Genomic DNA, 14,664 nt, shown 5'->3' with positions numbered 1-14,664 from the left:
TGGCACCTCTGGTGATATATATTAAGTTAAGCTCAACTACTTAACACGCTTAGAGGGGAACATAGTATTGGTAAAGCTTGAAGAAATTCACAGAATCACAGAATGGTTTGGGTCAGAAGGGACCTGTAAAGATCATCTAGTCTATCCCCCCTTCCCTGGGCAGGGGCATCTTTCACAATTCCACTAATTTGTGGGCCACAGCTAGCTTTGAATGCACGAAAGCAAAGAAGAGTTTGCTGGGGAAGAAAGAGGTTTTATGGCTCAAAAAAAGAATATTAAGAACATCTGGTCTAGCCTCCCACAATGCTGATCAAAAAAGCTTCAAATAGCTTTCTAAAAATATAGTGCAACTGAAACAGAACTTACAGGCAGCAGTGCTGACAGGCTCAAAATGATGCAGATTCCACAGCGTCCCTAGGCAAATCATTCCCCCTACCAGAGGGGAATTATCCTCGCTATAAGTTTTCCTCATTTTATTTTTCATCTGATCCTCAACCTCCACCTTCCTGGCATTGTTTTTATTGAATTAGATTAAAAAGCTACTGGCTACCAGAAATCTTTCCCACACAAACTGTTGAGCCACAAACACATTACCTCTGTATTCTTTGCTCAGTCTCTCAAAAAACCTATGTTTTCCAGACATTGTCACACAAACTGTTGAGCCACAAACACATCACCTCTGTATTCTTTGCTCAGCTTCTCAAAAAGCTATGTTTTCCAGACATCGTCATTCTTTTGAGGCATTTCCTCTGCTGCCTTTTTTTTTTTAAGTGCACTTCAAAAATAGATTCAAATTTCTGTCACTGGGTCTCAGAAATGCAGCTCTCATGGATACTTCTCAATGGAATAATGGACTAGAATTATTACATATCGAGTTCAACAGCTGAACAATACATCTTATTTAATAATGAACAAAAATAACTTAAGTTCAAATTACATTTTTATATGATAACTATCAAGACTGAAAGTGTACTTCACCAGTTATAACAGAAACTTGGATTTGCCAATGATGAAAAAAGTTCCCTACATTCAGCACAAAGATTAATCTGTTGCCTAGCATTGCCACCTGTGCTTTAGGGAAGGTACAGAAAAGTAACATTTACTCTGCTACCAAAATAACTCTTCTACAGTGGCTAAAGGATTTCCAAGTAATAAAAAATTAGTTTTCTTGAAAAAAATTAAAATGAAAAAATTTTACTTGAGCCACAACTCACTTTATGACATTGAGAGTTTGCTAGTCATTCTCAATGAAACCACACAAACCTCTTACTATTATACTTCAGTTTGACAATACAAGCTTAAGCCTCTGATTGTTAATCCAGTTCTGTTCTGAACCTCTAAATCATATCGACGTAAATTTCCCCTTTCTAAAAATAAATACATACTAATAGTTGCCCCTACCATATCTTCAACAATCTAATATCATTCAAATGTGTCTTAAATAATTGTCCGAGTATATTTGCCACTGAAGAAACGGAAGCAATGACTTCCCAAAGGCCATGGTTCCTTCATACCTCACAGTGAGAAAAGAAAACAAGACATAAACAGACTGGCTTACACGTTAGGCTGCAAGCTCACCTACTGAAAACCAACTTCATCTAAACATTCATGCTGGTGAACAATTTATTTCCCTCTAAGATACTAACAGCAAATATACATGGTTGTAAATCGTATTTCAGGTTAATAAATGTGAGAGTCCAAAATTGGAATTAATACAACCTAAAGAGCAACACAGGAAGGCAGAGCAGGGAGAAGTGAGGAGGCAGTGGGAGTAATAAGAAGGAGAATAAGCAGCTGAAGTGAAAAAACATTTATGTATTTAGGAAACAGACTGTGCTTTGACACATTGCCAAATTAGATCATTCCTACAAGTGACATGAATAAGGCAGGCAGATTTCATCATGACAAAGCACCCTCACTTATAAAATAGTAGAATTAACTATTCTTAATAGAATTTTCAGTAGATTTATGCTAGTACCAAAAAAACCACTGAAGAAAAATATCTGCTATGTTGTGAGAGTACGACAAAGACTATACAACATATATGAACTTGATTTTCTTAGTGACTTGAAGTCATCTTCTTAATTACCTTAGAAATAATTAATGGAACCCAAGGGTCTGCAGACCTCAAATTAAAACAATTTCTCTCAGTGCAACGGTTTATTTTACTAAACAGAAGAGAAGCACGTCCATCTTTACCACCATCAAAACCCTAGCAGAGGTCCATATACAAACTGTCATCTTCCCACTCTCTACCCTACATACTTCTTGATCTTTCCCATCTCATTTCTTTACTGCCACTAGAAAAAAAAAGCCCTTAGAATTCCCTCTACAAATCAAAGACAACTAATACCAATTTATATCATGGTTCCAGCATCCTAAAGATCTGCTCCATTCTCATCTGCCAATAAAGATGAACAAGAGAGACTATTTCCATCTCAGGACGCTAAGATATGCAGCTCTCTGAAACACATCCAGAAGGCATGACGGACAGACCTTTCACAGTCTTGCTATTATTAAATGCACTCATCCGAGTGAACAAAGAGTAGAACTGTTAAACAGTATCACAGACATGCTAACCATTTATTTTAGCAAAGCAGACTATTACCACCTGGTTTTCTCTTATGCACTGAATTGTTTTTTAAAAAGCAGTAAGTAGCACAACTGAATCTAAGGCAACTATGACTATTCCTCCTTTACCTACCTCTGCAGGTCTACTATTTCATTGTTTAATGTATCAAGTTCTTTAATTGCAGAAAAATCTGCTACAGAATTCAGTCCTTGAGTACTCTGAAAGATAAAAAATAAATACTGTTAGTTTATAGTTTATGCTGTCCAACAACTATATTCACTTTACTTTTTGTGACAGCATGAGCTATCCTCTTGTAACCACCGCTGGTAGCACTGTATTTCAAATCTTCAATCTTAAAAAACCCAAAACAGTCCAGATGCTATATTAACAGAACACAACATATATCCAATGCATCTAGTAATTCAAGCAGAGTTTGTCTCCTGTAAACTCTTGAAGACATCTTCCACAAAAGCACAGGACCACCTGATCATACAAAAAAAAATCTAGTTCTAAAATGAGATTTATCTTTCAGTTAACATTTAGCTGGCTTCCTAGCATTCATTTAAGAGTAGTTTGGTTTGTTTACTATAATATTTATATTTCTTCACTTTGGTGATCCTCCCATTGCAGAGTATAGACACTTATTTGCAATGCTTTAAGTGATATCGAGCTAGTTTAACGTGAACCTCCAAAGTACTGAATGAAACTTTGATAATACGAAGTCATAGGTAAGTTATGCCCACGAGTTCCCATTTACTTAATGTCTTTATAATAAGACAACAACTATAACACAAATTATTTGTTTAAAAAAAGTACACATAAATGACTAGAGAACAAATGCTGAAGACACAAAGTAGCAAACACCGTAATTGTTCTACTGTGCCTTATCACAACATGAACATGTTTAGGAAGCTATAGTCACTGTAACTACCTTCTATAAATACATCAGTTCCTTCAAGTCTTGAATAAAGTCACCCAGGACAAACACAAAGTTCAGAGAAAAAGTATGTACATATAATTAAAAAAGGCAAGCAATACACCCAAAATAACACAAAAGTCTTTAAATGCTGAAGTTTTTCTAAAGATAAATCAAGATGCTATTAACTACATGTTTATTCAAGCTTATACTCTGGGGAAAAAAAAAAAAACACAACCAAAAAAAGCCAACAAGAGCCTTGAAAACACCTAAACAGTAAGTCTGAGCACACTGTGGCAGAGAATGTTATTCAGCAGAACTGTAGATTATTCATGCATATTTTACTAGAACAAATGGCATGAACCAAGAATAAAAAAACCATACAGCTATTCTTAAACTGGTTAGTGTACAGCTTCTCAAATGGGCAAAATAGCTATGAAGTTCTATCCTGTTCTAAAAGAATTACACAAGAGTTTTGCGGAGTTGCTCATGGTGTTCCAATGAGAAAGTTTTTACTTCTCCTAGGAAGGGGACAGCAGGAAAACATGGAGCTATTAGCTACAAGTACAAATTCTTTCCAGGCCTCCTCCTCTCATCTTAAAGAAATTCTGCACACTAACGCCAGGATCAAACTTGAACAAAATGTAGTTCAATCTTACTTTCAATTGTTCAGGAGAACTGGTGTGGGGGAGGAACATAAAAGCCAACATTTTTAGCTTCAATACACAAGTTAAAAAAAGATGAAAGTTAGAACTATTTGCTGCCGTTTACTACACTGCAACATGCATGCAAACAACGCTTCAAGTTTTTAACTCAAAACGGTAATAAAAGTCAATTCCTGTCAAAATTCTTTAAGAGGAACTTGCATGTAAGTTTAAGTTCTATGGCTGATAATGCAAGCACAATTTGGTGACTGCAAACAGTTCTAGGTAAACAAACACAGCAACAAGTACTAGACTGCTGCTGTGTCCCATTCGTGGGATCTGCATTCAGGCCTCGAAATTGAAATAAAAGTTGCATTACTGTGGTAATAAAATTCTGTAAGGAAACAAAACGTTAGGTAACAGCAATATCACACATACGCGTTCTGAACATCTACCAAGTAGGATCACAAGTTAACTTTCCCTAGTTTAAAAACATAATGGATTACCATTATACTTACTGATATTTCTGCTACTACCTTTATATTGGTCAAGTCAGAAGATGAAGCCTAAAGTGGGGTTTTTTTGTTGGCCAGGGGTTTTTTTTGTGTGTGTTTTTTGTTGTTCCCCCCCACCCCAATGTAAATCAACTGCACTTCAAGAAAACCAGAAAAAGCCTATTTCTGCCTACTGCTCTTATTCTTTGTGTTCAATTCTTGAGCAATAATCTTGGACAAACAGGTTCATTCATATCAACATGACAACACCTCTTTTGAAAAAGCTCAAAGTGAGCTGCATGTTCAAGTTCAATCTAGTAAAACAAATTCTTGGTAAGGATTTACAGAGCTAACTAAAGGAACTCTTACCTTCTTTCACAATATTCTTACTCTTATCATTCATGTTAGTAATGCAAAAAAAACCCCCACACTGATGTCTTTGAGAGCTCTATAAAAACAATTTACACACACAGAATAGCAGTAACCAACACAGAATAGCAGTAACCAACACAGAATAGCAGTAACCAACACTGATCTCATCTAATGTATTCTGATCACTACATTTTCTGCAATATAATCAGTAAAACCATGGGTATTAGTCCTAATGATAGCTGTCACATTGGGTTACTACTCTGTCACCACTTCCCCAGCAATTTCAACAGGATAAGACACAGCATTTTCTTTTAAGTTTAAGCAGCACATGTTACCAACAGCCACAGAGGTCTGGGTTCAAGGAAGAACCTTGGGGTTCTTCCAGATGAACAGCAATGGAAATCAGCAATAATTTGAGATCACAACATAACTGTGACACTTCAGAGAAGTGCTATGCTATTTCAATGATTATGTAAGAGTCTTAGAAGGATGTTCATTATTAAACCAACAGACAGTAAATATTAGAAAAGCAAAGATTCTCTAACCTTGAGAAAGCAGAGTTAACAAACTGACAGAATAATAAGGATGAAAAGCAGAGTGGTGCAGAATGGAAAAAACAGTCCAAACTAGAAAAGAGACATAGAAAGGAAAGCAAACATACAAAAAAGATTAGTAGAGTTGCAAATAAAGCAATTACTTTTTAAAAACAGAATGTAAAAAGAAATTAGATACCAGTTACAGAAACTCAAAAGTAGTGCCAAATTTTGAGTTTCATTTTTTCAGGTGCGAATTTTTCATCCTGTTTAAGAAAGTTGTAGAATTAGGTCAATGTTTCGCACAACCAAGAAAAGGTAACCCACATCAGACTTCGTGATGCGTAGAACAAGTAAGAATTTGTGATGACCTCTACCACTCTGATAAATACAACTTGAACTGCTGAGGTATAGTCTACTGCTGGATTAAGATAATGGCAATCAACAGACTATGAAGACATTTAAACTATCTGAAGTATAAGATGGAGGACCATTTACTTCTAAAACTTTAAATATATAATTCTAAACTTTATTTAGTTCACATTGTTTACAGACTTCTTAAAGAAATGTAAAAAAGGTAATTGTGAACACATTAGGAGAAAAACATTGAACTTGTGTATGTTATTTCAAATGCAAACTACAATTTCTTTAGACAGGTAGTAGAAAGACTATTCTTTCAAAATAGAAAATAATGCTTTCTCAACATAAGATCTCTCTGCTTGGTTGGCAGGTGTAATAAATGACAGCTTCATTTTGAAACATGAATGGAACAGTGTTTTGTCAATTCTTTGCACTTAAGACTTGTTTTCTTACTGATATTATGATAAATTTAAGGTATGCCAGTTCTTGAGGTGTTTCTCACGTACCCTTTGAAACTAACATTCTTTGTTTGAAATTCCAAACCCATCCTTACCTTCTGTAAACTGACACCCCTGTCTGAAGGTGGAATCATCTCTGGAGTCAGAGCCTGAGGTGGATCAATGCCCTTTGTTAATTTCTGATTAATTAAATAGAAAGCCAAAGCAAACTGTTCCTTTGAAAGTTTTCCGCAGTCCTTTGTGTCACAGAGAGCCCTGTACAGAGATGCACATGAAATAAATCAAATCCTCATTTCTGTAAGTATAGCCCTGTTTATTGTACTTTCTGTCATTTAAAAACGTGGAAATTGCTACTGTACCTCTCCTCTTCTAAAACAATGCAATATAGAAGTAAGGCATCGTAATAAACAGGAAACATTACTCAAACATACACAACCACCTTCTCTTTGCATCTCTGTGCAACCACAGCTCTGTTATGGTAAGTTCTGATCTGGTGAAAGGCAGAGTCAGGGCTATGAGTCACTAACACCACCTGAGGATCTGTAACTGAAGTTCCTTCTAAATTAAAGAACTTTTCACAGCCAACACAAGTTTATCTGATTTTCCTAAATTAGAGGTTATGTTAACCATACCTTGAAAAAAAACCTTTTTCCTATCAGAGTGCTCTGGGATAGCTTATAATGGGGAAAGAATTTAAAAAAGCAGTGCACGTCACTACGAGCTGTAATGAAAGACAAACAAGTTGCAGAATTAAATGGGCCATAAGTCCCACATGCTAAGAATTTTATACAGATAATTCTCATTACCAGTATATGGATAGCATCTGTGTTTAGATATATAGCAACACTATGAGGTCTTAAATACAGGGATTTAGCTGAAGTGCAGTATTTGTTTCTAACAATCTGTGTCCAGGTGCTTTACTTCCTCCTGTAGAAGAGGATGCATAGCATAAACCTTTTTTCCCCCTCCATTTCTGTCCAAAAGTAGAAGCAAGTAAGTTACCACTGCTGATACAGAGGCCATGTTATTATATACAAAAAACACTTTCACTTTCCAGAAATCTCAACATAGCACTTTTCATGAAAAGTGCTAGGAAGGAGCGAGAACCATGCTATCGTCTAAACAGCTGTAATGGAAAAAAAATCCCTACCAGATATGTGCAAGAAGAGCAGAAGGCAGTCCTGTCTTCAAGAATAGTTCTCTGGCTTCCACACCTGACACAAATCCATCCATGTCCTTGTCAGTTTTCACAAAGATCTCATCATACTTAATTTTGTCTGCAGGCGATACAACCCACTGAAGGGGGGTGGGGATGGAAGGGAAAAAAAACAAAACAAAAACAAAACCCACAATACTAAGATATAGGCTGTTCTGTTTTCAGACAGTTACTTTCAGAGTTACATAATTCAAGGATTACAGCACAGATTTTAAAAGTGATATAGATGCCTAGTTCACGAACCAGTTTTATCCTCCAAAATAGAGATGCACAGAGATCCACAAGCAACTCCAAAAGCAGAAGCAAAGTATTTACATCAGTGAAGAACCAAGGCTGGCAGATATCCCTCTGCCTCTTTGCCTATGTATTAGAAGTCTTCCCTGGAGCCCAGATCTCCTCCGAGCAGGGGCTTGTGCCCTCATCACTGTGCTCAGACACAGTCCTGCTTACTGTCTGGCTCCATCAATTTTTTTCCTCTTTACACAGCTGGAGAGCTTTAGCTGGAGGGACTGAAGACCTGCTCAAGCCCAGACTGTTAATAGTTGGCACTTTCTAAGTTGTAGAATTTACCTCCAATCAAGGTAAAGATGGGAAATTAGAGCCAATTCTCTTCAACAATTTTTCCAAACACTAAGCTACTATAAAGACTTTTTTTTTAAGTGAAAATGCTTTCAGGTGCATGGTTGTAGACGCTAATTAATTTCAGCATACAAGGACACTTAGATGAATCCCAAATGGTGCTGTACACAAAACATACACTGAAACACTCATCCAGAATGGCATTGCTTTGTAATACACACAGCAAGACTTACCAAGTAGACTGCCAGATTAAAACCTTGGCACCTCCAGAATTAAGATGCCAGTTTCTTACTGATTACTCAAATATGGGTACCCAAATGTCCAAGCAGTATCTTAGGCATTAAGTACTATGGTTCTTACTTTAGATCCCCTTCTCAGTTTTTTTTTTATTTTGCATAGAACGAGTAAGTTATAATCTACTTGGAAAGACATTTTCCCAAATTCTGCATTCTAAAATGACTAGGATTAAATAAGATGCTTGTGGGGGTGGAAAGCATCAAGCTTCTTAATAATTACATTTAAAACACCAAATCTCATGTGTTTAGGTGGATATGCCAGACCTTTTGTCTCCTTTTCCCATTGCTTGCATTTATCTATCCCATTTTCATTAATGTCTTCTTCAAATTGCAGGCATGCGTGCACATACAACTGCACACACATGCCTGCCATAATTTGTTTTATGAATTTGTCCATATTCAAGTCAGCCTTCAGCCAGACAACTTACTTCTGCAGATGTGTACCTGAACTACGTTTTTAAACTGTTTTCTTAATATTCTGACCTTTGGGTTGAGTTCAATGCCTTGAAATAATTTATTTTTAAAATATCTTCAAAATCTTTACTAAATATTATTATTTTATCCAACTGTTTATATCTGAAGGCATCTAGAAAAAGCAGAAGATAAATTTCATACCTCTCCACCTGATCTTCCCTTCAGCCTCCTCAAATTCACCAACCAATCAATAGGGCAAGAAGGAAACTAAAAACCTGCATCAAGACTCTTCATACAGGCAGTCTCCAAAGCACAGCATTAAGAGCAGAAATCTTCTAACTCCAAGTAACTTCACAACTATACCTGTGTTAATGGTGTTTTGGCAGCTAAAATGCCTACAGGTGGCAAGGACTGATGAGACTCTTTGGTAGACATTGAAGATGGAATTAATGGCATTGCTCCTGGAACACTAATAGGTTTTCTCTTGGATGGTGGCACCAAAGCTGCAGGCAAGGACATTGGCACTGGTTCTTTCTCCAAAGCACAGTACACCAAAAACATGGCCTGAACAAGAAAACAAGGTGTGTGGATGTAAATATATAAGAAATAAGTATACATATAAATTAAAGAATTAGTTAAGAAATAACTTTGTAGCATTTTTTCTATTATGTTTCTGCTTTACAAGCCCCCTCAACTGAATTGCAGCTTATTGCCTTCTGACCTGTGTTTATCATTACTACTTTCTTTTGAGGTTCAGTGCTTAGCAAATGAAGTTCAGTATCTTTTAGAACATTAAAATGATTGTCCTAAATATTACCAAGCTTTACCACCACTTGTGGAATTTTATTTGGGAGAAGACTTTAAACACTTAATTTTAATGTATTCACTGTTTTTGCAGGAGTCGCTCCACTTAATGACTATTCTTTTGTTCTGGTTGTACATTTTAATAATTTTATGACTGTTGTTCAAGACAGAACTGCATCTTAAATAAATGTTATAATACTTTACAGATGATCAACTTATCTCCAACATTTGCCTAGAGCATATCAATCCTCTGATCTCAAAACTAAAAGTCTGAAGAATTACAGCATAAACACAGGAAATCGAGTATAGTAACAGTTAACTACTAGGGCCTAAAAGGAATTGCTTTCAGAAGAAACTGAAGCATATAGGTGCCTGAAGATGACTAGAACAATATTCAAAATAAAGCAATTTTTACACTTTTATGCTTTCTCAAAAATACACGTGACAGCAGAAAAAGGTAAATTCATCTTATTTACATTACAAAAAAACCAAAGCAAGGTTTTGACGTTGTCCGTAACGTCAATTCTTGGCAATTAGACAGGTATTTTTAACTTCCTTTTTATTTTATTTTTAATTTTTACTCTGAAAGGATGAGCAATAGTTTAGTTTGTAGAAATTAAAATTAAAGGCTGGCTTTAGTACCACCTGAGGGCAGAAAGGTCACATTACTTTTCCAAGATGCTTGCAATGCAGTTAAGATATTTTGTTAGCTTTTCCAAACCTTTAAACTTAGGTTAGATATTTCTCTGCGTAAAATGAAACCCTCTACTCCAGAGTGAATGTATAATTCCTTCCTCTCCAATCCACTTACATGCAAAAACAAGCTGCAAGTTTTGAGAAAAAATTGATGCATGGTTACTATCACATTCAAGACTTACAGAGTCTTCAAAAGCAAGAGCCTTCCACTCTCTTCTCACTTGCCACCTCTTGGGGGAAGTGAAACATATTTACTGCTTCTTACATTATTTAATCAGTCCTGGCATTAAATAGTGTTAAAATTCTAACTTGCTATGAACTTTTGAAGAATGTATACATAATTTCTTTAAAATTTTCCTCAAAGGTATCTTGAGGCATTCAAGTACTATAAACACTGATGGTTAAGGTAAAACTTATTCAGTGAAATCACTCAGTCTCTCATGGGACAGCAGATCACAGGTATAAGTTTTCAATGGCTCATTTAGCCCACAAAGAAAGTTACTGCTGTGTAATGAGAGACATTCAATAAACTGACAGAAACATTACCTAGTACTAAAACTTGATTAAGGTCTCTGAAAAAAGGCAATAAATGAACGACACAAACAGTCAAAAAAATAATACATAATGCATCTATTTTAAACCTCTGCCATTAGGCTTTCAAAATCCCAAGAGGCAGAAGATACTCACAACTGCAAACTCATCTCGATCCAGCATTCCATCACGGTCAATATCACTCAGTTCCCACACCTACCAATAAAAAGCAGAATATAGGGATGTTTACCTAAACTGCAGCAGTTTCCTATTTAAAACCTCATTAAAAACAAATGCGAGAACAGCCTCCCTCCACCATATCCTAAGTTCTATTAAGATGAACAGCATTAGTTTTCAGTGAGCAACATACATTCATATAAACCATGCAAAAGAAGAGATATTCTTAAGTTGGAGACAGAGCGCACAAACAGCACCCTGCTCTACACCAACTGTTAAAGAGTACACATAACTGACACACTGTGGTGAGAGGCAATCTATCAAAATAATTTCCCCCCCAGTTTAACAGTTACACGTGTGGCCACTCCGTAAGATAGCATTTAAAAGTTAGGCTTGTTACTACAAATCTTCAAGTTGAAAACCAGATATTGCCGAGTGTAGCACAGTTACTATTTGTGAATTAACAATTAAGTAGAAAGATATTCTTACTCGTCCTAAGATATCCACTGGCAGTTTTGAGTTAAGGAGTACAGGTTTCACCTTATCACCTGACAACAGTCCATTCACAGGATTTAGGCTGTCAAAAATAGCATCATACTTAGCCTTGTCTTCCAGCTGCAGGGGCAGAAGAAAAATATTACTTATGGACATAGTCACACTCCTAGGCTAAAACACAGCAGTTCTTTCAAACATATTAACTTTTTTTTTTAAAGTTACAGTTGGAAACACACAGATTGCAGTTCCTGATGTTTAAAAGAAAATATGAAAGAGATATTATCTCTAAGTCAGCTAGAGACTCATCCAAAACCCAGTGAGATTTATTCTTCAATTATTTTCATGGCTTCAGGTAACTACTCCCAAAAAATCAAATTTCTACACACAAAGAGATTTCCCAAGGAACAAGTGTTTTTATCAAGTTAGGTCTACTAGCCCAACTACAGATTTGATATATGAATGGTAATTTATCACACTTTATAAACTATAGTTACCAGTAGCATTATATTTTTCTCAAAGCGACTTATGTTTTCTTGCAAACCACATCATAGTTCTAGGTAATAGCCTGATCTTTAGTTTACCTTAACAGCCCATGGTATATCACTTGATGCTGTTCCACTGAGCAGCAAAGGACTACTAGTATCAGTCTAAAGAAAAACAGGAAAAAAACCCACATTAAAAGAGAAATGGTTCTGACCTTGCAAAACCACTCCCTTATCTGAGAAGGTGCTCCTTCTCAAAGCCAGAACTGCATTTTAGTCACTCGTACCTTAGTTAAGGATACCAACATTTATAGCAAGAAATTTAAAATGTTTCTTCTGTTAAGGACAACACTAATAGAACAAATACCATATATATTCAAATTATACAAATTTTTATATTCAAATCCCCACTAGGACACGTAGCACCTTATTACACATTGCTTAATCTGAAAGTGATGTAGGGCAATAGGACCCTACAAAGGGGAAGATACGTCTGGTATTTATACCAAACCTTCCTAATGGTTCACTTAAAAGCAGTTCTTATTAATGAGTTGATATGTTCAATTAAAAAAAAAAAGAAGTCTTACAAATCTTGGTGGAGGAACAGGCAAATTAAGACTACTCAGGGAAACATCCAATCCATTCTGTGCACATGCTACAAGTCGTAAAGCCACAAAAAATTCCTACAGGAAAAATGAAATTTTAAAGGATTTATTACATGAAAATACTCAAATTTCAGAAGAATTATGAGCTTTTCTAGTGTTGCTATATATACAAAGGATTGCAAATGGCTTCAAAGGGGTCCACAAAGCAACAGAAAGCAGGAGTCAGCAACCGCTGAATTCCTCCAGTGAGGCAAAGTTTGTAATTACTAGCTCCAACCATTTAGTAGCTTCCTGGCTAATGTAGCCAGTTCTCAGCACTCAGTTGTTCTGCAGCAGAGCAGTGAAAATTTAAAGTAGCAATTACAGCTGTTTATCTTAGAGGAACTGAGTTGATCCTGAAGGTGGCAGTTGATGGAGGGGGAGGAAAGAAAGGTACAGTACATGAGAAAAATGAACCAAAAGGAGAAGTCTGAAAAAAAAATTTGTTTGGTAGATGCTACAAGCTCCTCCTTTTCCTACCGTGGGATGAAGCAGCTAGCTCTCCACAGGTCATTATTTAAGTAACTATACTTCAAACCAAACAGCAACAGCAACACACATTAGAGCTTTTCAGTAGCACTGCTGATGTGCAAGTCTGACTGCCATAATGCTCATCGCTACAACTTTGGAAGAACAACTCCAAACAGAATGTACCGATGTCAAGTCCGCCAAAATTAGATACATAAGAATTTTAAAGATTTTACTGGAATTTTAATTTCTGCATTGTTTCCTCCAAGATTAAGAGAAAAGGTCACCTTTGTAGTAAATACAGTACATTAACCCTTAAATTACTTCTCCGTATATTGTATTGCACAACTACACAGCAGCTCATTTTATGACTTGAAGAAAAACTGGTGAGGTAGCTGAAGGCTGCTTAATTTATTCTAGCTTACACTGAAGCAGGAAGTACATATCTAGTTCCAACTAGAAAAATCTGAAAAAAATCAGTTAGAAAAACTGCTTTCCTGAACCAGAAATCTTAACTTTTATCTTATTTCAAGGCTTGCTAATGGTTAGAGTAACCTCATGCATCATATAAATAACCATACCTGTTTGCTCAGGATACCTTTGCCATCAGTGTCAGCTAAGTCCCAAATCTAAAACATAAAAATAATAGACACAAAGTGTTCCACAGCATGGAGAGGAAGCTGGCAAGTTCTCACTCCATTTAACAATGCATTCTAGGATGAAAGTTCAGGTCTTAACTTTCATGACAGCACTTATTCGTGGTGACAAATTTAAATATTATTTTAATTTCCACCACAAACTACATACACAGTAGAATAATCAAGGATACTGAAGTTGGAAACTATTGGATAGCACAACTGAAAACACATTAGGGAAGATCACGTACTACCACTAAGTATTTTAATTTACACAGATACTAACTGAAGCAAGAGACAGGATAATTAAATAATTGCCATTAAATACCTTTCCAAGTACTAAATCTGTCAATCCAGACTTTTTCAAGAAAACAGCTGCATCAGAAGCTAACACTCTTCCAGCATGAGCAGAATCAACCTGGGGGGAGAAAAAATACTTCACATGACAAACTAGCTTTTGAATTGATGCAATCTCTTTACGCAGGCTCTCAAAAAGCCAGTAAAGAAGAACGCTCAAGTTAACATAGTCACTTTGCGAACAATCTTCAGACTTTTTTAAAAAAAGAAAAACTCCCTTTCACTAAAAATCTTGTTACATTAGAAGCAAGATATTTTGAACTAGTTGCTCCAGATTTAATATTAATAGGCAGGCTTTGGAAATTGACATCTTAAACTAACACTGCCAAATTTAAGATATATTATGCACATATATAAAAGCATCTTTCACACTCTAATATATTTTACAATGTTCCAGAAATATACACTATTATCCTCATGTGTCAGTAGGCAACTAAGACACAGCGAGAATAAGAATTTTGCCTAGATGACCCAGTCTGGGGCAGAAGCGAGGAAGGTAACCCAGGTCTCCCAAGTCACAA

The 14,664-nt window shown here is 36.0% G+C and overlaps 1 protein-coding gene across 4 annotated transcripts in view; it reads right to left on the bottom strand.

Moving 5' to 3' along the window:
• The window catches only part of EPS15 (epidermal growth factor receptor pathway substrate 15), a 52,305-nt gene that overhangs the window by 25,301 nt on the left and 12,340 nt on the right, over nucleotides 1–14,664 (bottom strand). For all 4 annotated transcript variants that reach the window (XM_072867652.1, XM_072867655.1, XM_072867654.1 and 1 more), the window contains exons 3-12: nucleotides 14,115–14,204; nucleotides 13,733–13,780; nucleotides 12,627–12,722; nucleotides 12,139–12,204; nucleotides 11,552–11,677; nucleotides 11,042–11,101; nucleotides 9,218–9,418; nucleotides 7,500–7,645; nucleotides 6,445–6,604; nucleotides 2,705–2,790 (exon numbers count right to left, since the gene is read on the bottom strand). In XM_072867652.1, coding sequence (XP_072723753.1) covers nucleotides 2,705–2,790; nucleotides 6,445–6,604; nucleotides 7,500–7,645; nucleotides 9,218–9,418; nucleotides 11,042–11,101; nucleotides 11,552–11,677; nucleotides 12,139–12,204; nucleotides 12,627–12,722; nucleotides 13,733–13,780; nucleotides 14,115–14,204 — 1,079 coding nt within the window. The remainder of the gene's footprint in view (nucleotides 1–2,704; nucleotides 2,791–6,444; nucleotides 6,605–7,499; nucleotides 7,646–9,217; nucleotides 9,419–11,041; nucleotides 11,102–11,551; nucleotides 11,678–12,138; nucleotides 12,205–12,626; nucleotides 12,723–13,732; nucleotides 13,781–14,114; nucleotides 14,205–14,664) is intronic.

This window comes from Ciconia boyciana, chromosome 7, assembly GCF_034638445.1.
Source record: "Ciconia boyciana chromosome 7, ASM3463844v1, whole genome shotgun sequence".
Classification (NCBI taxonomy): domain Eukaryota; kingdom Metazoa; phylum Chordata; class Aves; order Ciconiiformes; family Ciconiidae; genus Ciconia; species Ciconia boyciana.
This window is presented reverse-complemented; position numbering and strand designations above follow the sequence as displayed.